The sequence below is a fragment of the Urocitellus parryii genome, chromosome 7 (genome assembly GCF_045843805.1).
Source record: "Urocitellus parryii isolate mUroPar1 chromosome 7, mUroPar1.hap1, whole genome shotgun sequence".
Taxonomy (NCBI): domain Eukaryota; kingdom Metazoa; phylum Chordata; class Mammalia; order Rodentia; family Sciuridae; genus Urocitellus; species Urocitellus parryii.
The window spans coordinates 145,905,806-145,931,134 of NC_135537.1; the positions used below are offsets into that span (position 1 = coordinate 145,905,806).

The 25,329-nt window shown below is 35.7% G+C and overlaps 1 protein-coding gene across 1 annotated transcript in view; it reads right to left on the reverse strand.

Annotated features, from left to right (window-relative positions):
• Window positions 1-4,866: 4,866 nt before the first annotated feature.
• The window catches only part of Cct6b (chaperonin containing TCP1 subunit 6B), a 34,494-nt gene continuing 14,031 nt past the window's right edge, over window positions 4,867-25,329 (reverse strand). The window contains exons 6-14 of the mRNA XM_026411889.2: window positions 22,005-22,115; window positions 21,714-21,873; window positions 15,971-16,053; window positions 14,950-15,046; window positions 13,860-14,007; window positions 7,575-7,708; window positions 6,752-6,854; window positions 5,949-6,021; window positions 4,867-5,441 (exon numbers count right to left, since the gene is read on the reverse strand). Of these exons, the coding sequence (XP_026267674.2) occupies window positions 5,369-5,441; window positions 5,949-6,021; window positions 6,752-6,854; window positions 7,575-7,708; window positions 13,860-14,007; window positions 14,950-15,046; window positions 15,971-16,053; window positions 21,714-21,873; window positions 22,005-22,115 (982 nt within the window). The 3' untranslated portion in view covers window positions 4,867-5,368. The remainder of the gene's footprint in view (window positions 5,442-5,948; window positions 6,022-6,751; window positions 6,855-7,574; window positions 7,709-13,859; window positions 14,008-14,949; window positions 15,047-15,970; window positions 16,054-21,713; window positions 21,874-22,004; window positions 22,116-25,329) is intronic.

A 25,329-nucleotide genomic window follows, 5' to 3' on the forward strand; every position in this document is an offset into this window, starting at 1 on the left:
TAGATTTATTTCCAAGGCATGGACAGGAGCCAGATTTAGGCCCACAGGCTATTTGTCCAACAAGACATTTGGCTCCTTCCTGGCCCAGGCAGTGAACAGACATAGGGCTACACCAGCTGATTCTTGGACTAAGCAATTGGAAAACATTAAGAGTCTCAGAAGAAAGCAAACTGTGGTCATTGCTCATCAAGACTGTCATCAGCTCAGTTCTGTACTGGCAAGGACTCTGCTGAGCATGGAGAAGGTCTTGGCGAGTCAGGCCAATGGGAAAACCATTCCTTACCATCTGTGGGTTCTAGGGAAATGCCAGCACCCCACCTGGTACTTCCCTTCTCTCTGTCCTTGACCACAACATCCCTAAGTAGAATCCCAACCCAGGTCCCCAAGTTTCCTCTTTCAAGAAAGGCTAATATTTATGAAATAATTAAAGAGCAGGATAATCAGGAATGTGTGATCAACTCCATATTATAAGTCACTTAGCAGTATATGTTTTCTACTAAAGTCAAACAAAACTGATCTTCCAGTTTCCCATCTCTATCCCTTTGCTATACAGATGTTTCTTGACTTACAATGGGTCACATCCTGATGAACTCATCATAAGTTGAAAATATCATAAGTCAAAATGCACTGAATACACCAGATACACCAAACGTCCTAGCTTAGCAATGCAGTACATTGTGAAGTACGGATTATTTGCCCTCGTGATTGTATGGCTGGTAGGGAGCTGTGGATCCCTGCTGCTGTCCAGCAACCAGAGAGCATCACACTGACTATTGTCAGCCTGGGATAAGATCAAAAATTAAAATCTGAAGTACTGTTGCTACTGAATGCATTTCACTTTTACACAATCTTAAAAGTCAAAAACTCCTAGGTTGAACATTTTATGGAAGGGACCATCTGTATAGCCAAACATCTGACCAGGAAAGGTATGATTGAAAATTAAATGTAATTGATGGGGCATTTGATTTCCTCGTTGGTAATCCTAAAGACCTCTATCTAGAATAGAATAAGGAAAGCAAGACTATTAAGAGAGTCACTGGGGATGCCCTTAATGATTGTATCCTTGTTCCCTAGATCTCTTTGACAATTATATAGGCAGCTGTAAAGGAAGAGTGAATGGATTGTTACGAGGCCTTAATACCTACAGATATTAAACTGAATTATGTTCAAGAGCCAAACCCCTGGGATAGCAGTGGTACTGTGGGAGGCTAGGAGAGCAGTGTTATATGACTATGAGACAAGATCAAAACATAAAGCAATAGTGATGGCACCAATAAAGTGACTGAAAAGTAATAGTTATTGTTACAGAAAGGACTGTTAAAAAAAAAAAAGGTAACAAACAGTTAAGAGAATGGCAGACGGGGGATAACGATTTTTGGTTCATGACATTTTAACTGAAACCAGGAGATTTATGAAACAATCTAAGGATAAAGTCTTTTTTATTTTTAAGGGAACTGTCATAAATTTTTATGGACTTACAAGTTGGATACTCTCCAAAAGACAGAAAAATCAAACAATTTGCATAGATAGGTCTGGCAGTTCTAGCACATTGCAGACTTCCTAATGTGGACCACTTTCTACCTTGCCCTAATTTACAAACAAAAATGCTGGAGAACATATATGACCCACAATGAGATACCATTCCACACCTCTTAGGTGGCCATTATCAAAAGATAACAACAGTTAGAGAAGATAATGCTGAGTAAAGTTAGCCAATCCCAAAAATCCAAATGCCGAATGTTTTCTTTGATATAAGGAGGCTGATTCACAGTGGGCTAGGGAGAGGGAGCATGGGAGGAATAGATGATAGATAGGGCAGAGGGGTGGGAGGGGAAGGGAGGGGGCATGGGGTAATTAATGGCGGTTGGATGTGATGATCATTATTATCCAAAGTACAGGTATGAAGATATAAATTGGTGTGAATATACTTCGTATACAACAGGAGATATGAAAAATTGTGCTCTAGATGTATAATAAAAATCATAATGCATTCCTCTGTCATATATAAAGAAGAAAAAATAAAGTGATATGTACCAGTAAAAAAATAAATAAATAAAAATGTTTGCTAAAAGAAAAAAGATAACAGTGGAGATGAACAGAAATTGAATCCTTGTATATTGCTGGTGGGTAAAATGTGTGATAATTCCCACCAATATTAAAAACAGAAATTACCATATGATCCATCAATTCCACTTGTGGGCATATATTCAAAAGAACCGAAAGCAGAAAATGTGCTCTACTCAGGGATGCTATATGAAATTGAAACCCTAGGTCTACACCATGCTCAAGTGTGGATGATGAAATTATAATACCTGAAGTTTTTTTAAAAAAGGGTAAAAGTAAGTGCTATACTTTATAAATTGCCAATGAGAGTGCAGAAAACAATGGACTAATTTTTGAAAAGTGCTGAGAAAAAAACAACAGAACTCAGAATTCTCTGCGCAGGTAAATTAGCAATGAAAATAGTAAGGCACAATAAAGAATTTTTTGAGGGAAACAGACCTACACAAGAAGGATTAAAGATACATACGTGAGGGTGTATGTATGTGTGTGTGTGTGTGTGTGTGTGTGTGTAAGTATATATATATATACTTACACACACACAAATATGTGTATCATATATATGTATATATAATATATATATTATATATTATGTTATCTTTTTATAATAATATTTATCTTACATATATATGTAAGATATATAATGTATATATCTAGAGAAAGTGAAAAATAAAGTGTTATATTTTGGTTGTGAGGATTCCCCCAAGAGCTCATGTGTGAGACAATGCAAGAGGATTTAGAGGAGAAATGACTGGATTATGAGAGCCTTAACCCAATCAGTGAATTAACCCCTATTGGGGATGAACTGAGTGGTAACGGAAGGCAGGTAGGGTATGGCTGGAGGAGGTGGGTCACTGGGGGGCGTGCCTCTGGGGTATTCATTTTGTTATCTGCTCAGTGGAGTTTCTCTCCCCCTTCCTGATCATCATGTTTCCATCCACTACACTGTTCCTCCCTGATGTCCTGCGGCACCTTGAACCCCAAGGAATGGGGCTGGCTGTCTATGGACTGAGACCTCTGAAACCATGAGCCCCCAAGTAAACTTGTCCTCTGCTAAAATTGTTCTTGTCAGGTTTTCTAGTCACAGCAGCGAAAAAGCTGACAAAAGCAGAAAGTGAGCCCCAAAAGAAGAAAATAGTTGCACGAAAGGTACTATTGAACAAAGAAATTAATAAACATGAAAAACCCAATAGGAACTGACTTTATAAAACAATAATTATTATTATAAGACTAATTTAGGGAATTTAAAAACAAAATGGAACTAAAATACTGAATAAGAAAACACAAGCCAGGCACATACATGCCTGTAATCCCAGGTACTAGGGAGGCTGAAGCAGGAGGATTGTGAGTTCAAACTAGCCTCAGCAACTCAGTGAGACCTTGTCTCAAAATTAAAAATAAAAAGAGCTGGGGATATAACTCAGTGGTAGAGTGCCCCGGGTTTAACCCCTAGTGGAATTAAGTGGAAAATAAAAGCAGCAAAACCATATCTACAGGATAACTACTTACACTTTTCAAGCCAAAAAAGAATATTTTACACTGTCCCAGATATTTGCACATATATTAAAAACAAAAAAAAATGCACAGGGGTCAAAGATTATCTCTAGGGGTAAAGGATAGGAAAAGCAAATGATGGGGTATGAGTGGTTAAAGATGATGCTTTAATTAACATTCACACTTCAATTTCTTAAAAAGAAAATCAAAAACAAACATGGCAAAATGTTACTATTGATTAAAGCTAGGTAAAGGGTACAAAGTGTTTATTATTTGCTCTCCTTTTTCTACATTTTAAATATTTCCTAATTTAAACATTTTACATAGAAAAGGTCCAGCAAAATGCATGGTATGTCCATTTTAAAAGTCCTATACTACAGAATAAGGCATAAGGTTTAAAAAGGAGATCTTTGTTTATAATAAAAAAAGTTAAAAATAGAATTATATTATTTATAAACATAAAATTTATAATATAAATTGGATATTGTTTGATTTATTTTCAAAATAAATTGAAGTGAAACCATACAATGAAATGCCACGTAAGACAGTTCAGAAGTGTAATTATTGACTTGGAAAGATATTGACAACATTTCAAGTGAAAAAAAATGACTATAAAATTATAGGTGTTAAACTAGGGGAAACCTACATGCACAAATAGATCAAAGATCCATTAATGTACCTACCATATTTTAATCCCTTAGACCCATGAAAAGTTAACCAAAAGGAACTTAATAACAATTAAAAAGTATAATAGATTAATTCTCGAGATTGGAGCATGAAAAATATTACTGTAATCCTATATAAGGGGAATGAAGGGAAGGGAGGGGGATGGGAGGAAAGATAGTAGAGTGAATCAGACATAACTTTCCTATGTTCATATATGAATACATGATCAGTGTAACTCCACGTCATGTACAACTACAAGAATGGGAAGTTATGGGCTGAGGTTGTGGCTCAGTTGTACAGCGCTTGCCTAGAATGTGTGAGACACTGGGTTTGATTCTCAATACCACATATAAATAAATAAATAATAAAGGTCCATGAACAACTAAAAAATAACTTAAAAAAAGAATGGGAAGTTATTATACTCAATATATGTGTAATATGTCAAAATACATTCTACTGTCATGCACAACTAAAAAGAACAAAAAATAGTGGCATTCAAAGCCCAAAACAATTATTTTAAAGAATTGATGCTAACAATATCCACCTTTTCAGGTGAAAGTACTTCATTATATATTCAGATCTGAATTACCACAGTAACCTAAGTTGTTGATCACCCATAAAATCAAATACACAAAAGAGCCAGGTAAAATATAAGATATTAAATAAATACCAGGTAATGTAAATCAATGCAATCCATAAAGTGATGCTATATTTATAAAAGGAAAGAGTGGCAACAAGAATTTACTGAAGGACTTTCAAGACAGTAAAACAGTTTGTCTTACTACCTTTATACCCTCTGATAAATGGGGAATTTATTTAGATTCTAAAACCTGTGCTGCATATTTGAATAATTAAAAGTTATCCCAAAATATCTAACAATCATAATAAATTCTATTTTATAAAAATTGCAATAGCTTACAAAACACAGAGTAAGGAGTTAGGACTCTGAAATAATATTTCCATTATATCCTTTTACTGTGAAAACATTTCTTGGGCTCTTTATAACTTGACGATCTTTGAGACAATTTAAACCATAATATATAAGCTACATTTATTTTGTAAAAATTAAGAATGGCCCATGCTATCCCACAACAGTTGAATGTCAGATGCCCTGAATTGTCTTCCAGAAGAGTTGGGTTTCATTTCATCACCCTTTGAGAGAAGACATCCCAGCTCGCATAATTTCATCAACCAGGAGAATGTTGGTGGCAATCACTGTGCTAAGGGAAGAGATGAGAGTGAGTAAAGCCTCTACCCTGTGCTTATCCTTCCCCAGAAACCTGCAGCTATGAAGCACTTTTTCCTTCAATTATGTTAGTGTGAGATTTTACAAGGCAAAGCTATTATAAATACAAATCATGCTTTGTTATCACAATTCAACTCCTTCGCTGATAAGGTGGAAGACTGATTTATATTCCTGAAAAACTAGGCTTATTGTTAAGCACATGGTTTGATTTTCCAAACAATGCAGATGGTACTATTTCAGAGAAGTTTGCTCTTTCCTTTCCCCCTCAGAAAGTGAGATTAACCTTTCCTACAGCTAATACTGCTACAACCAAAATATAAAAGGGAATGTAAAATTATAGAAGCTAGTTTTAATAACTGGGTCATACCTTCTCAAATGCTTGACAATTTTTCCACTTTATGGTCACAAAAATAATAGAAATATTTTAATGTTATCAATTATACACTTAATGATACTTCTCTTTATGTTACTACCAACTTACCAAGAGTGAAGAAGTTGTTTTTTCACACAATAATTATCCCAAACTCCTGTATCTGCTGGTACCATTGACTCCCCTGCAAAGTAAACATACACACACACACACACACACACACACACACACACTATATATATATATATATATATATATATATATATATATATATATATATATATATATTATTCTTTTTTTAAAAAAACAGTGCTGGGGATTGAACTCAGAGCCTTGCTCATGGTTCAGTATAGGCAAGTGATATGCAAGTGCTCTACCACCGAGCTACAACCCCAGCTTCAAATAAAACATTTAAATACTATGCTGTAATCAATCAGTGTTGATTGGTATAGTCTAACAATATTTAATACTACTTTTGTCCGAGTCATCAATGACCTCCATGATGTTAAATCCAGTGGTCAATTTCCAGGCCTCATCCAGCAGCAGAATTTAACACAGCTGATAACACCCTCTTGTATTTTGTCCTCCAGGACACCACACTCTCCTATTTTTCTTTCTTTTGTACTAATGGTTCCTTTTCCCTGAGCTCTTAATGTTGGAGTACTCAAAGGTTCAATCCATTATTCTTCTCTTCTTTTTCTGCACTTACCCCCAAGGTGACCTCATCCAGTTTCCTAGATTTAAACAGTACAACCTCATGACTCTGGATGTTTTAAGAGATCTAAAAGTAAACTAGAGGCATCCAATATTTAAGTAATAAATTCACCCAAACACCCACCCTTACTATAAGATCTGGATCAATGAAGAATATCTTCTTTCTTTATTAAGCAATTAATTTTTCTTCAGTTTCTTACCTGTATTCAAATCTATGCCAACCAGTTGCTTTGATTCTGAATGCTCAGCCTGAATTTTTACTAGTGTTTCCTGCAAGTCATAACCAGAATTCTGAGCCAGAACCTTTATGAATAAAAATAATAATAAATACATGTGTTAAATACCTTTACATATATATTTTAACACCAAATATAAAAGTAATTCACTATTAGTCTTTTGAAAATATATCCACAATACAGTAATCATTTCCTTTTGGAGAATTCCATCCTTAAAATACATCAAAATATTGTCTATTTAGTAGTGTTTTTATTTATTTAAGCATTTCCCCTATGCACCTCATACTAAATTCTGAGGACACTCGAGTTCCCTCATCCCATTAATTTCCTTTCTTGAAAAATTCTTTTAAATGTGGAAAAAATGAGAATAGTATTCTTTCTCTAGTCCGCTAGCCACATGTCCCTCAATTTCTCCTAGCCACTTGCCAAAGAAAGCATATTTGCAGCCCCTTTTTGCCCCTCATCTTCAGGAGGACAGCCATGACCTGTGGTAACACAGAGAGAGACACCCGCACTCCAAAACAGGTTCATGTCAAGGTGGTCCCCAACAAATGGCTGATAAAGCTACCAAGAATATAATCAGGCTATTTCATGAAACTCCTAAAAGGATCTGAGCTATTATCCCAAAAGTTTCCCTGCTTGAGTTGTAAAATATATAAAACTGTGTGAGGATTTACAAATCAGTACCTGTCTTTCTCCTCTGCTAACTGTTCAACAGTATGGACAATATGCAATTAAACATCTTTAGATCTAACCAGTTATTATTTGGCCAGTAGAATGGTTGTACCTTGGGAATAATGAGTAAGGCATCAGCAAAAGCTTGGACTCCAAGACGAGCTCTTCCCTTTACACTGTGCTTGTGCTTAACAAGAGCTTCAGCTATTGCCACTTCAACTGCACCAGCCCCTGGAACCACACAACCTATCCAAGGAAAAAATGATTGGCAAGATACACCATATAGGAAAAGAGAGGAAGAGGAAAACGCAATCAGCCATGCAAACATGATCTATTACCTTGCCTACCCCTACAATATTTTTAAGTATATATAGAAGTCAAATAAATCACACAGCTGAGCAATTAGTTGTCCTACAAAGCATTATGAGGTTAAATAATTAAGCAGGGTAGCGCTGGAGTTGTAGCTTACTGGTAGAGCACTTGTCTAGCATGGGTGAGCACTGGATTTGATTCTAAGCACCATATATAAATAAATAAAATAAAGGTCCATCAATAACTAATATTTTTAAAAAATAATAATTAAGCATGGTATAGATAAATGGCTATAAACATCTAATTTCATTTTTTATTTTCTGGCAAATAAATTGTAGATTTTTTTTTCACTTTCACCTTATTCTTCTATGACTTCATGGAAAAGGTAGCTATTCATAATTTATAGTAGCAGGTAATTATAATATCTGATTTGAAAACTTTTTAGGCGAAGATACTTTGGGCAGAGTTTTGGGATTGAAATTCTTGAGACTCAATGAAGTATTTGTTTTTTGCATTAGAGCAGAACCCAAACTACCGTTGTCTCCAGAGGGATACTTCAGCTTGGAGCCATCCATACTCTTAACATTTGTCACAGAAAAAAATGGCAGGATGAGTCAATAAGTGAGGCACAGGTAAGGATTTCTTTATGGACAACAAAGAAATTCACATTCAGAGGAACTGTGGGCAATCCTCACCTCTCAGGAGTTTAACACCAAATATAAAAGTAATTCACTATTAGTCTTGTGAAAATACATCCATAATATAGGTGATGTGGCCAGATTTGGGGGGCAGCAGTGGGGTGGCATCCTAAGTAGATGAACCACTGTTAAAATTTTGTTGATTTGGAAAATGTTTAAAAATATTTTTGGAGATCAAATCTATGGCAACCAAGTTTCTTGGCGACTACTCTGTACCTGGAGGTCAGAATATTCTTCTTTGATCAAATATCCTTAGATATAATCACCTGTAGGAAAAGTGTACAAGTTCCTCATGTGGGTGGCACTTAACCACTAAGCCACATCCCAAGCCTTTTTGTATTTTTTTTTTTACTTTGAGGCCTCTAACTCCAGATCCCCCTACCTCAACCTCCCCAGTCACTGGGATTACAGATCACCTCACCCAGCTGGACAACTGATTTTTAATAAAGATGCAAAGGGAATCTTGTGGTGAAACATGTTCTTTTCAAGAAATGGGGCTAAAACAATTTAACACTTATACGTGAAAAAAATGAGCATGGATCCATATCCTGAACTATATACAAAAATTAACTTGAAATGAATCACAGACCTATTGCTTCCTGATTGTCGTGTCCTGAACTGCTTTCCTCTACCATACCCTTCCACCACAATGTGCTGTGCCTCATCTCTGGCCCACAGCAATGGAGTTGGCCACCTAGGACTGACACCTCTGAAATGAAGGCCACTCCGACATAGATAGATGGATAGATCGATAGATAGATAGATTGATTGATAATATTTTAGTCCTGATGAAGACTGACAATTTGTCATCAAAAGGCAGCCATGGAGGGCTGGGGTTCGGGCTCAGCGGTAGAGCACTCGCCTAGCACATGCAAGGCCCTGGGTTCCATCCTAGCACCATGTAACAATAAATAAATAAAATAAAGGTATTGTGTCCAACTACAACTAAAAAATAAATGTTTAAAAAAGAAAGGCAGGGCTGGGGATGTGGCTCAAGCGGTAGCGCGCTCGCCTGGTATGCGTGCGGCCCGGGTTCGATCCTCAGCACCACATACCAACAAAGATGTTGTGTCCGCCGAGAACTAAAAAATAAATATTAAAAATTCTCTCTCTCTCTCTCTCTCTCTCTCTCTCTCTCTCTCTCTCTCTCTCTCTCTCTCTTTAAAAAAAAAAAAAAAAAGAAAGGCAGCCACGGATCTCTGCTACAAAGCAGTGTCTGTTAAACACCTTCCCCACTGCCATTAGGAAGGCAGCAGAGCTATTCTCTGAAATGAATAACTCCACATTCAAAAGAGGCTTTCAAAAGATGCTGGGAACTAAATAGATTAAGATGAACTGAAGACACAGAAAACCGGTATGTTTACAGAATAAGCAGTTTTAGTCATTTAATGTTATAATAAAAGTATTTGGCTGTGACGTGCTGCTCTCCCATGAAGCACCATGAAAGAAAGAAAGAAATCAAGCAAGCAAGTAAGCAAAGACCAAATGTAAACCTTAAGACAATAACACTTTAAAAAGAAAAAAATAAGAGAAATTTTGTGACCCTAGGTTAGGTAAATATTTCTTAGATACCACACCACAAGTATAATCTGTGAAAGAAAGAAAACTGATCTTAGACCTCCTCAAAATTAAGAACTTCCGTTTGAAACACACTCTTTAGAGAATAACAAGCTATGGGAAGAGAAGGATAAAACTCTACAGATCATATATCTGACAAAGTACTTGAATCTATAACATAAAAGAACTTTTAAACTCAACAATAAGAAAACAATCTAATTTTCAAAAAGGACAAAAAATAGAACAGAAACCTTATAAAGGATACATGGATAACAAGCACATAAAAAGATGTTCAACATCAATAATCATTGGGAAATGCACATTAAAACCCTAATTTGTTTGTTTGCTTAATATTCAAAAGGCCAAAACAGCCTATCATATCAAGTATTGATGAGAATAACAGGAATGTTCATACAATGATGATGGGTGTAATGTAAAGGTTACAAAACAGTTTGTCAATTTCTAAAAAATTAAATAAATACCTATCATAGCCATTGGATTCCTAGGCATTTATCCAAGAAAAATGAACACACATATCCGTAAAAGACTTATTCATCGCAGCTATATTTGTAATAGCCAAGAACTGGAACTAACTAAATTCCATTAACAGGTGAATGGATAAATTATAGTATATTCACACAAAGGAATCCTATTTAACAATAAAACAGAATCAATTACAGAAAGATAAAATATTTCAAAATAATTAATCAGTATCAAAGAAGTTATACTAAGGGCTGGGGTTATAGCTCAGTGGTAGATCATTTGCCTAGCATGTGTGAGGCACTGGGTTCGATTCTCAGCACCGCATATAAATAAATGAATAAAATTAAGGCCCATCAACATCTAAAAAAAATATTTTAAAACAGAAGCTATAATAAAACAAAAGAACAGGGGCTGGGGTTGTGTCTCAATGGTAGAGCACCTGCCTTGCATATGTAAGGCACTGGGTTAGATTCTCAGCACCGCATATAAATAAATGAATAAAATAAAGGTCTGTCAACAACTAAAAAAAAAAATTTAAAAATAAATAAAACAAGAGAACATACTATATTATTGCATTCATATAAAGTATTACAGAAGGCAAATTCATCTGTAATGACAGAAAGCAGACCAGTGAATGCCTGGAGATGGGGTGGCATGGGGAGAAGCAGAGGGAGGAATTATCAATAGGCACTGAGGAACCTTTTTGGGGTGATGGATATGTTTATTATCTCAATTGAGATGATGATCAGGGGTGTTCACTTTAAATATGTGCGATACCTTATGTCAATTATATCTTAATAAAATTCTTTAAAAAATAAGTGGTTGAAGTGATAAAGAAAAATACTAGTTTATTCATCCATCTATGTATTCTAAATTCTAAGAATTGAATGTAACTACCAAAGGCTTCAAGAGTCTATCAAAAGTAACTACAAAAATTGGGTATGCTGGTGCATGCCTGTAATCCTAGTGACTTGGGAGGCTAAAGCAGAAGTATCTCCACATTTGAAGTCAGCCTGAGCAACTTAGTAAGACCCTGTCTTAAACTAAAATAATAAAAAGGGTTATAGATGTAGCTCAGTGCTAAAGTGCCCCTAGGTTCAATCCCCAAAATAGCAACAAAATTTTTCTGACTATAAAAAGCAGCCAGTGACCCATATATAAAGCCCTATATTATTTCCAATTAGGAACTAATATATTTTCTCTTTTTTTAGTAATGAAATCTATGTATATTCTGGGAACTTAAATATTAATAGTGATTCATAGTGGTTAAATATTAACATTATTATATTTGCTATTATTTATATTCTTTTCTCTAGGTTCTAACTTTCCACTTAAACTTTAATTTTACATTATTTCATATCTGTTTCTGCTTATCAAACAAATCTAACCATTATTTATGTTTCTTATCTTTCTTACATGCCATAAAATTCAACCTCTTAGAGTGTACTTTTCAGTATTTTAAAAAATATATTGCCGGGCGTGGTGGCGCATGCCTAAATCCCAGCGGCATAGTAAGCTGAGGCAGAAGATCACAGCCTCACCAACTTAGCAAGGCCCAAAGCAACTCAGTGAGACCCTGTCTCTAAATAAAATACAAAAAAAGGGCTGGGGATGTGGCTCAGTTGTTAAGTGCCCTTGAGTTCAATCCCTGGTGCCAAAAAAAAAAAAAAAAATATATATATATATATATATATATATATATATATATATATATATATATGACATTGCAATCAGGCTGGGGTGGTGGCTCAATGGTAAAGCATTTGCCTAGCATGTGTGAGGTACTGGGTTCGTTTCTCAGCACCACATATAAATAAATAAAATAAAGGTCCATTGACAACTAAAAAATATTAAAAAAAAAAAAAGACTGCAATCATCACCACTAATTTCAGAACATTTCAGCATCCCTCCCCCCCCAAAAAAAATCCCTGTGCCCGTTAGCAATCACTCTTCTCCCCTTCCCAGTCCTTAGCAATCATTAATCTCCTTTTTGTCTATATGCATTTGTCTTTCTTGGACATTTCACATAAATGAAAGCATATAGGAGGACTTTTGTATCTGGATTCTTTGACCTAGCAATGTTTTCAAGGTTCATCCATGTTGTAATATATATCAGTACTTTATAATACTCTTATCATGAAATTACCACATTTTTTATTCATTTATCAGCCAATGCACATTTGGATTGTTTCCATGTTTAGCTATTTTGAATAATTCTGCCATGAACATTTGTGTGGGAGTTTTTGTGTGAACATGTTTTCATATATCCCTAAGACTTGTTCGGTCAGTAACTACATGTTTAGTTTTTTGAGGAACTACATATCTTCCAACACTTTCCATTAGCAATGCATTCAGTTTCCAGTTTCTCTACATTCTGTCAACACAATCTTGTCCAGCTTTTTTATTATACCCATCTTAGAGGTTGAGAAAGAGTACCTCTTTGTGGTTTTGATTTTCATCTCCCTAATGACTGGTGATGTTGAACATCTTTTCATGTGCCTATCATCCTACTTTAAATAAAGTTATCTACCCCAAATCCTTTTCAGAAGAAAGTTGGTTATAAATTATTAATAAATAATAAATGCTAATATTCCTTCCTAATTTTTTCATAAAATAATACCACATCTGAAGTAACAGAATGAATTCTAACTATAAAAATTTTCATGCTTTTAAAAATAAACTTCTAAGGCTGGGGCTGTAGGTCAGTGGCAGAGCACTTGCCTAGCATGTGTGAGGCACTGGGTTTGATTCTCAGCATCACATAAAAATAAATAAAGGCATACTTTCCAGCTACAACTACAAAAAAATTAATAAAATACAATTAGACTTCTAAAAATAGTGACATTATATCATTAAGTCAAGTACTTTTTCATTTCATAAACTAATTAGGGAGGACAGCAGAATATTAAGAATATTTCAAAGGAAAAATCTGTGGGTTTTTTTGGGGGGGGCGTTGCATACTGGGGATTGAACTCAGGGGCACTCAACCACTGAGCCACATCCCCAGCCCTATTTTGTATTTTTTTTTAGAGACAGGGTCTCACTGAGTGGCTTAGCACCTCACTTTTGCTGAGGCTGGCTTTGAACTCAAGATCCTCCTGCCTCAGCCTCCTGAGCTGCTGGGATTACAGGCATGCACCACTGTGCCCAGCAGGAAAAATATTTACAACCCAAACAACACAAAAATATTGTAAAAATTGTAAAAATATTTACAACCCAAACAATTTCCAAAGTGAAATGAAAAAATAGTAACAACTCTTTTCTTTTAAAATACCACATATATCATGACAGATTTACTACTAATTAAAAAATATGTGAGGTCCATATCCATCACAAAAAGACCTTACCATCTTCAATGGCATTTTTGACAGCACGAAGTCCATCTCTTAGGGCATCCTTGATTTGTGTAAGAGTATGCTTATTTGGTCCTTTGACCAACAAGGTGACAGAGCGAGGGTTAACACAGTCCTCAATAAAAGTGAACTTTTCTTCACCCTAAAGAATGACACAGAATTTCAGGCTGGGGATGTAGCTCAGGGGTAGAATGCTTGTGGAGCATGTGTGAGACCCTAGGTTCCATCCTCAGCACCCCCCTCCCCCTGACACACACACAGATATAACTTTAATATTCAATGTCACTATGAAATCAAGACTTATTTTATATTAGAATCTATTCTTCATGTGAATTTTTCTTAAGCATAACTAAAAATATATTTAAAAGTAAGTTGTGGCTGAGCACGGTGGCACACGCCTGTAATCCCAGGAGCTTGGAGGCTGAGACAGGAGAACCGCAAGTTCAAAGCCAGTCTTAGCAACTGCGAGGCACTAAACAACTGTGTGAGAACCTATCTCTAAATAAAATACAAAACAGGGCTGGGAATGTGGTTCAGTGGTCGAGTACCCCTGAGTTTAATTCACAGTACCCCCGCAAAAATAAATAAATAAATAAATAAATTGTATTTAAACTCTTAAAAATATTTAGGTAAATAAACTGCAAAGTCTGTCCTATGGAATCGTCAGATTTCAAAATGCAAAATATGAATTAAAAAGTTAGTATTTTTTAAAAAGGCTTAGTATTCACTTTATTTTTTTTTAAAGAGAGAGTGAGAGAGGAGAGAGAAAGAGAATTTTTAATATTTATTTTTTAGTTCTCGGCAGACACAACATCTTTGTTGGTATGTGGTGCTGAGGATCGAACCCGGGTCGCACGCATGCCAGGCGAGCGCGCTACAGCTTGAGCCACATCCCCAGCCCTTAGTATTCACTTTATAACAACTATTTTTAAATATTATTTTAGTGGTAGATGGACACAATACCTTTATTTTACTTATTTATTGGTGCTGAGGATTGAACCCAGTGCCTCACACATGCTAGGCAAGCGCTCCACCATTGAGCTACAACCCCAGCCCTATAACAATTATTCACAAAAATACTCACTAGTGTGTACTCATATACAAGACCAGCATGTCCCAAGCATTCTGCATTTAGGTCTTCAAGAGAATTCACAGCCACTCCACCACAAGCAAGAGAGAGTCTGAAATTACATAGTTTTGGTTATGGAAAACATAAAGGCTAACTTCTTAAAGATGAAAGGTTCTAACATAGAAGACTATATAGTTGCTGTGTTATATTATTTGGGGCAGTTTTTTACTTTTTAGTTGACAAATAAATATATTTAAAACATACAACATGATATTTTGAAATTTTATACACATACACACAGCAAAATGGCTAAATCTAGCTAATTAACAGATGCATTAACTTTCATAGTTATCATTTTATGGTGACAACACTTAAAAATCTAGTCTTAGCATTTTCAATAATACGTATATTATTAACTACAGTCACTATGTTGTACAAGATCCTTGAATTTATTCTTCCTAACAGAAATTTGTATACTTTGACCTATATCTTCTAAACCCCCAAACTTCCCAGCCTCTGGTAAACTACCATTCTTCTATCTACCCCACCCTACCATACTGGGGATTTAATCCAGGGGTGGTGCTTTATCACTGAGTTACCATCCCCAGCCCTTTCAATTCTTTATTTTGAAACAGGTCTCACTAAGTTGCTTAAGACCTCACTAAGTCGCTGAGATTGGCCTCGAACTTGAAATTCTTCTACTTTAAACTCCTGAGTTGCTAGGATTACAGGTGTGTGCCTTTGTTACTATTTTCTCTCTACTTCTATGACTGCAACATTATTAGACTCCACATGTAAGTGAGATCACATCCCATTACATTGCATTGTTTTTAAAATCTCTCTTAAAAATATGAAAACCTTCCTTGTACTTGACCCTAATTTTACAATTTCAACTGTTTATTAGAATTAAGAACAAAATTTGGAATTCATGCACTACTATTTTGTTCAACAATGTTTACTTATAAACTAAAAGGATTAAACATGGAATAACTTCAGTTTGTTTAAAGAAGTTGAGATGTACAATGCACAAGCTTACCTTTCCATATTTCTTCTTTTGGCTCTACGAAGAGCTACTATTCCATGTTTTGCAAGAACATCTAAGGAAAATGGATCAATTCCCTATAATTAAATAACACAAAAATTGTAAACTTTTTTCTGTGCTGTATATCAAACCCATGCTAGGCAAGCACTCTATCACTGAGCTACTCTCCTAGGCATAAACATATTTTAAACGAGCATTTCTCAAACTTTTTGATCTCAGTATCATTTTATACTCTTATTTTTTTTTTTTTAATGAGGTGAGGAAAGCAGGAAAGGTGGCCAAGAAGGAAGGCTCCTCAGAGGTCAAAGGGCCTTTGAACAAGCAGCTGTGAACTTGGGCTTTATCCTGCAAGTGGTGGGCTCCGGTGACTGCATGAAGGTACAACAAGGCCCTGTTGTCCTCAGCAAGGAGCCTGGTTTTTTTTTTTTTTTTTTTTTTTAGAGATAGGGAGAGAGAGAGAATTTTTTATTTTAAACAGAGAGAGAGAGAGAAAGAGAGAATTTTAATATTTATTTTTTAGCTCTCTGCGGACACAACATCTTTGTTTGTATTCGGTGCTGAGGATCGAACCTGGGCCGCACGCATGCCAGGTGAGCGCGCTACCGCTTGAGCCACATCCCCAGGCCTATACTCTTAAAAATTAAGAACCCAAAGAGCTTTTGTTTATATGAGCTATATCTGTTTATCTTATTATAAATGTTAAAATTAAGAAATTTAAAAATATTTGTTAACCATTAAAATAATATATCTATTTTATGTTAACATAAATAATACTTTTTAATAAAAATTTACTATACTTTCCAAAATGATTTACATGAGAATGATTTACATTTTTGCAAATCTCTTTAATGTCTGTCTAAATAAAAGACAGGTAGATTCTCATATTTGTTTCTGCATTCGGTTTGGTATAATATGCTGTTTTGGTTCAGATACATAAAGAACTCTGGCCCCACATAGATAAAAATTGGAAAGAGAAATTATAAGACTTTTCAGCTGGGTGTAGAAATATTTTTAAAGACTTTTCAGCTGCACATGCCTGTTATCCTAATGACTCAAGAGGTTGAGGCAGGAGGATCACAAGTTTAAGGCCAATATCAGCAAAATAGGGAAGCCCTTAGTAATTTAGTGAGGCTCTAAGCAACTTAGTGAGACCTTGTCTCAATCAATCAATCAATAAATAAAAGGGGATGGAGATGGGAATATGGCTCAGTACTTATATGCCCTTGGGTTCAATCCCTAAAAGCCTTTTCAGACAACTGGGTATTCTTCTCTGATACTGTATGTGTTATAGTTTAGATGTGAGATATCCCCCAAAAGCTCACATATGACACAATGCAAGTGTTTAGAGCTGAATTGATTAGGGGATTAACTAAGTGGTAAGTGAACGCAGGTAGAGTGTGGCTAGAGGAAGTGGGTCATTGGGGGTCTTCTTTTGAGGTACATTTTTCTTATCTGGTGAATTGAGTTTCTCTCTGCTTCCTGGTGTGAGGTCCTGAGCTGCTTTCCTCCACCATAATCATCTGCTATGATGTTGTGCCTCATCTCAGGCCCTGAGGAATAGAATGGGCCATCTATAAACAGAGACCTCTGAAACTATGAGGCCCCAAATAAACTTTTCTTCCTCTAATTGTTCTTGTCAGGTATTTTGGTCACAGCAGTGAAAAAACGAACTAAAACAACATGTATACCAAAACTCAACATGTAATAGTATCTGAAAATTTGGTTTCAATATGGAATAAAGGAACCACTATGAATAAACTTTTCAGACTCTCTCACATTAAAATCCATTGGTCTTTTTTTTTTTTTGATATGGGATATTGAACCCACAGGTGTTCTCCCTCAAAGCTACATCCCCAATCTTTTTAATTTTTATTTTGAGACACAGTCTCACTATGTTGCCAAGGCTGGCCTCAAATTTGCAATCCTTCTGCCTCAAGTCTCCTAAGTCACTGGAATTACAGGCCTGCATCACTATGCTCAAACATTGGTCTTATACTTTAAAATGCATTATTTATCTATGTGTGATTTTGAAAAATCCTGCATGTTTAGTCATTTATTAAATATTGATTAACTTGGGGCTGGGGTTGTGGCTCAGCGGTAGAGCACTCGTCTCGTGTGTGCAGGACCCTGGGTTCGATCCTCAGTACCACGTAAAAAATGAATGAGTGAAATAAAGGTATTGTCGGATACAAAAACACATCAAAAAGATCGTGCACCATGATCAAGTAGGATTCATCCCTGGGATGCAAGGCTGGTTCAATATACGGAAATCAATAAATGTTATTCACCACATCAATAGACTTAAAAATAAGAACCATATGATGATCTCGATAGATGCGGAAAAAGCATTCGAGAAAGTACAGCATCCCTTTACGTTCAAAACTCTAGAAAAACTAGGGATAACAGGAACATACCTCAACATTGTAAAAGCAATCTATGCTAAGCCTCAGGCTAGCATCATTCTGAATGGAGAAAAATTGAAGGCATTCCCTCTAAAATCTGGAACAAGACAGGGATGCCCTCTCTCACCACTTCTGTTCAACATAGTTCTCGAAACATTGGCCAGAGCAATTAGACGAAAGAAATTAAAGCCATAAAAATAGGAAAAGAAGAACTTAAATTATCACTATTTGCAGATGACATGATTCTATACCTAGCAGACCCAAAAGGGTCTACAAAGAAACTATTAGAGCTAATAAATGAATTCAGCAAAGTGGCAGGATATAAAATCAACACGCATAAATCAAAGGCATTCCTGTATATCAGCGACAAATCCTCTGAAATGGAAATGAGGACAACCACTCCATTCACAATATCCTCAAAAATAATAAAATACTTGGGAATCAACCTAACAAAAGAGGTGAAAGACTTATACAATGAAAACTACAGAACCCTAAAGAGAGAACTAGAAAATGATCTTAGAAGATGGAAAAATATACCCTGTTCATGGATAGGCAGAACTAACATCATCAAAATGGCGATATTACCAAAAGTTCTCTATAGGTTTAATGCAATGCCAATCAAAATCCCAACAGCATTTCTTGTAGAAATAGAGAAAGCAATCATGAAATTCATTTGGAAAAATAAAAGACCCAGAATAGCAAAAACAATGCTAAGAAGGAAGTGTGAATCAGGTGGTATAGCGATACCAGACTTCAAACTATACTACAGAGCAATAGTAACAAAAACAGCATGGTACTGGTACCAAAACAGGCGGGTGGACCAATGGTACAGAATAGAGGACACAGAAACCAATCCACAAAACTACAACTATCTTATATTTGATAAAGGGGCTAAAAGCATGCAATGGAGGAAGGATAGCATCTTCAACAAATGGTGCTGGGAAAACTGGAAATCCATATGCAACAAAATGAAACTGAATCCCTTTCTCTCGCCATGCACAAAAGTTAACTCAAAATGGATCAAGGAGCTTGATATCAAATCAGAGACACGGCATCTGATAGAAGAAAAAGTAGGTTATGACCTACATACTGTGGGGTCTGGTTCCAAATTCCTCAATAGGACACCCATAGCACAGAGTTAACATCTAGAATCAACAAATGGGACCTACTCAAACTAAAAAGTTTTTTCTCAGCAAAAGAAACAATAAGAGAGGTAAATAGGGAGCCTACATCCTGGGAACAAATCTTTACTCCTCACACTTCAGATAGAGCCCTAATATCCAGAGTATATAAAGAACTCAAAAAATTAGACAATAAGATAACAAATAACCCAATCAACAAATGGGCCAAGGACCTGAACAGACACTTCTCAGAGGAGGACATACAATCAATCCAACAAGTACATGGAAAAATTCTCACCATCTCTAGCAGTCAGAGAAATGCAAATCAAAACCACCCTAAGATACCATCTCACCCCAGTAAGATTGGCAGCCATTATGAAGTCAAACAACAACAAGTGCTGGCGAGGATGTGGGGAAAAGGGTACACTTGTACATTGTTGGTGGGACTGCAAATTGGTGCAGCCAATTTGGAAAGCAGTATGGAGATTTCTTGGAAAGCTGGGAAGGGAACCACCATTTGACCCAGCTATTGCCCTTCTTGGTCTATTCCCTAAAGACCTAAAAAGAGCATGCTACAGGGACACTGCTACATCGATGTTCATAGCAGCACAATTCACAATAGCAAGACTGTGGAAGCAACCTAGATGCCCTTCAATAGACGAATGGATAAAAAAAAATGTGGCATTTATACACAATGGAGTATTACTCTGCATTAAAAAATGACAAAATCATAGAATTTGGAGGGAAATGGATGGCATTAGAGCAGATTATGCTAAGTGAAGCTAGCCAAGCCCTAAAAAACAAATGCCAAATGTCTTCTTTGATATAAGGAGAGTAGGGCTGGGGATGTGGCTCAAGCGGTAGCGCGCTCGCCTGGCATGCGTGCGTCCCGGGTTCGATCCTCAGCACCACATACCAACAAAGATGTTGTGTCCGCCGAGAACTAAAAAATAAATATTAAAAATTCTCTCTCTCTCTCTCTCTCTCTCTCTCTCTCTCTCTCCCCTCTCTCACTCTCTCTTTAAAAAAAAAAAAAGATATAAGGAGAGTAACTAAGAACAGAATAGGGAAGAAGAGCACGAGAAGAAGACTAACATTAAACAAGGATGAGAGGTGGGAGGGAAAGGGAGAGAGAAGGGAAATTGCATGGAAATGGAAGGAGACCCACAGGGTTATACAAAATTACATACAAGAGGAAGTGAGGGGAAAGGGAAAAATAATACAAGGGGGAGGAATGAATTACAGTAGAGGGGGTAGAGAGAGAAGAGGAGAGGGGAGGGGAGGGGAGGGGGGATAGTAGAGGATAGGAAAGGCAGCAGAATACAACAGACTTGAGTATGTCAATATGTAAATCAATGGAAGTGTAACTGATGTGAATCTGCAATCTGTATATGGGGTAAAAATGGGAGTTCATAACCCACTTGAATCAAAGTGTGAAATATGATATATCAAGAACTATGTAATGTTTTGAACAACCAACAATAAAAAAAATTAAAAAAAAGAAATAAAGGTATTGTTTCCAACTATAAAATAAATATTAAAAAAATATATTGATTAACTACATTAGACTCATATGTTACCACTGGCAACAAACACTGTCAGGTATTTTCCTTGAAATGATAAAACTGCTTCATTCATTTCTCAGAAAAATCTTCCAAATACCCAAATCTAAATAATATATAGTTTGTCTATCAGTCATTCTTTCAAGTAAAAATGAATAAAAGTAACTAGTTTAGCTCACAGATCAATCATTCAAGGGTTTACTTCAAGACAGCCATCCCATTTTGGTATTTTAGTAGAAGTTCTATTTGTGTATTTCATATTTTATCACACAAGATTTATAAAAGAATGCATTAAGGATCAAAATTTAATAAAACTTACTAGTGTTACCGTTTGATCAAAACATTCATAAATGAAACTGTCTTTCTTTTTTCTGAAAGTGTGTGGTGGTGTGGCATAAAGACGATGAGGACTGCCAGGATGGTTGGGGCTGCTGCCTTCATTTGTACTAAGGTGCTGGCAGTTTTATCTACCATTGCTTTTGCACCATCATTGTAAATATCAGCACAATGTGAAAGGATTATTAATATGAAAATAGTTTTAACATCAGAGTCCCTGTAAGGGTCCTTGGAACCCTCAGGGTCCATAAAGCACACTTTGAGAAATACTGAAAAAAACTTACAAATAATTAAAATCTAAATGTTTTTTTCTCACCTTTTGATTAATGACAACAAATCCTTTATTGGTCTCAGAACAGACTTTCTCTTTCAGGTCTATTATTTTTTGTACTCTATCTTCAATAAATTTCCTTTCAGCTTTTACCAATTTCTCTTTCTCTTCTGCAGTCTTGTAAAAGAAACCAGAGTTCACCTCTCTAAAAGATTAATAAAAACAAGATAAAGACAGAGGGAAAGAAGGAAACAGAAGAAATCTAGGAGGGAAGAGATTTTAAAACACTTTTAGAAAAAACAGTTTAAAAATTTATAAAGAGAAATTATCACTTACGTTTTTTCATATTCTAGTGACACATTGCAAGTAAGAATAAATGCATCTCTTACTTGCTTCTTCATATCTGGATGACGGGCACCATGATCCAAAACTAATCCTCGGATCAACCTATTAAAATATGCAGTTTCTTACTTTGAATATACACTCTAAAATTTGACATAAATTATACTCAAATTTATAACAAAACAGCCAAGGCGCACATTGTTTCTTTGTGAAAATTTCAAAATCTAACATGTAATTAGTAAAATCAGAAAAGAGAATCTATTTTAACATAGTATGACTGTGAACTCACAATGAAAAGTCAAACCAGAATTATTCTCTAAATTCTACAGCTCAAAAACATGACACCACTGATCAAGTAATGAAAGGAAGGTATAAAATGAAGCTCTTAGGAAAAATCTGTTCAAAATAATTACATGAAACAACTAAAACTGTTAACCTAAATATCTAACAATAGTATATTGCTCAGCAAATAATGACCCAACTATTTGATGGTCACAAATACTATGTAACAGAGTTGGGCATAGTGATGCACACCTTAATCCCAGTAACTCAGGAGGCTGAAGCAGGAGGATCCCAAGTTTGAGGCCAGCTTGGGCAACACAGAGAGAACCTATCTCAAAATAAAAACTTAAAATGGCTGGGGATGTAGCTCAGTGGTAAAGGATCCATAGATTCAGTCCCCAGCACCAAAATAATAATAAAGTGGAAAAATATTTACAGGATAGTTGATAATCACTGAATGACAATTTGCATTTAAAGCATGAATGTAACTATACTTATAAAGAAATAAGGATCTTGACATTAAAAAGGAAAAATATAACCCCCTAGGCTTTCATGGTAGGAATTTAGTGGGGCACTTTTTTTCTGTTTGCCAAATATTCTTTCTAAAGTATACATCTTTATAACTTGTAAAACTGATTTACACACACTTAGGGGATGGCATTTCTACTTAAGAATCTTTTAGAAAACCAATATTTGTCCCACCTTAAAGAAATTATTTTTAAATAATTCAAAGTACTTATAAGGAAGTTTTCAAATGTTTAATACAACTAGATTACTACAACTCCTGAGTGAGAAGATGTTTTATTTAGGAAGAAACTAAACATTCAATGTTCTCCACTTTTTAAGCCACCTTCATGCTTCCTGTCTCATCACTCTCATCAAGTGATCTTGTTTCTTTGAGAAAACAGAAACATTGTTCCGTCACTACCTTTAGCAATCCTACTGCTATGAATGAAGTATTCATCCTCCTCTGTAAGGTTAATCTCTCTGCTTATTTACTGAACTCTATTCCCCTCTCTGTTCCGGCATTGTCTCCTATATCAATTCTTCTTTCCTATCAGAACATCCTTATCAGCATACAAATTTGCTATGATAAAGCCCATCTATAAAACAAAACAAAAACTTCTCCATGAGCTCCATTCCAGTATTTTCTTCTATTTCTTTGCTCCACTTTGAAGCTAAACTCCTCTGGTTGGTCCACATTTGCATTTCCACTTCTTCCCGAACTCTATTCTCTCTCGAGCCCACCTTCAATCTGACTTTCATCTCTACCTCTTTAGAAACAGCTCTCATTAAAGAAACCAAAAACTGTTTTCCAAATATAACAATCAATTTTCAGTTTATAACAATATACTTAAACTTTCAGCAACATACAACAAAGCTGCTCTTTCTCTCCTTAATACACTTTCTGCTTTTGGTTTCTGGGGCACTACTCTCTTGGGTATCCCACTTCAGTGACCACTGCTTCTCAGCCTCCTTTATGAATCTTCATCTTTTCAAACTCTGGGCATTAGAATTCCCAAGCCTCAATCTTTAAATTTCCTCTTTTCTCTATTTTTATTCACCTCCCAGGTGATCTCATTTACTCTCATGGCTTTAAGTCATCTATATATTGATGATTCTCAAATACATATTTCCAGTCCAATCCTGAATTCCAAACATCACACCAACTACCTACTCAACATCTCCACAGGATATTTAACAGGCATCTCAAACATAACATTCCCCAAAATGAATTCATTTATTTCCTCAAACTTGTTCCTCTCACTCTTCTCCATCCCAAGATATAGTGTATCTACTTTTCCAGCTGATCATGCAAAAACCCCTTGACTTTTATTTCTATCTCATTCCACGCAGAACCATTGCCAAATCCTATTGCCTCTTCCTTCTAAAATATGCCCTGATCTAAACCATTTTCATTTTTAACCTGAACTATATTAACAAATTCCTAATTGCTCTCCTGTTTCTTCCTCTCCGCCACCTTCCAACTTGCTCTAAAGTGTATTCTCCACACAACTACAGATATCCTTCTGAAATATAAATCAAGAACTTGCTATCTTCAGTAACAGTAGGCTAATTTGGACCAACCCTATGACCAAATACTAAATAATGCTGTATTATAAACCAAAACTTAACAACAATGAACATGTACAAGATAGTAGATTACAAGACCAAAACTAAAAACAAAACAGGAACTGCAGGTATTTTTATTCTAAAGTTATTTGACATGCCAGACAAATATAAACTTTAGTTCCAATAACTTCACAATAAAAATAGGACAAAATTAAAAGCCCAGTGATCATCCAAAGTGGTAAGTCTAATAAGAGATCTTCACATTGAGCTTAGATCCCAAAAGGCTACATACTCAGGGTCATACAGAAGGATGAGCTAGAAATAATCAGTCTTCACATGAACTGGCATTAAGAATTCATATCAAATGAATATGCCAAAAAAGTCTCAAGCTGTAAATTTTAAGTAGTCCCTGGGCTCCCGACATAAGCGAATGCAAATCCTCTCTCCAGAAAGGCACCTTCATCCTAGGTCTCAAATTCTTTCTTTCTTTTTTTGGTACTGGGGATTGAACTCAGTGGCACTCAACAATTGAGCCACATCCCCAGCCCTGTTTTGTATTTTATTTAGAGACAGAGTCTCACTGACTTGCTTAGTGCCTCGCCATTGCTGAGGCTGGCTTTGAACCAGAGATCCTCCTGTCTCAGCCTTCGAGCTGCTGGGATTAAAAGCATGAACCACTGCTCCCAGCCTCTGAAATTATTTTTAAAAATACTTCTTTCAAGTGCAATGAATGGCACATATGGAAACAAAGCATGATGAGCAAGAACTAGAAAAATATAATTAACACCTGAAACAAACCAAAATTTAAGATATTATCAGATATAAATTCTATGCTTTAAGGAGTTTATTTAAAGGTAATTTTGGAAAGATCTCCAGGGAAAATCATAAGAAAGTGACAAGCAGATTCAAGGAAGAACAAAGTATAACTTCTATAAGTAAGTACAAAAAGAAATACACACATGTA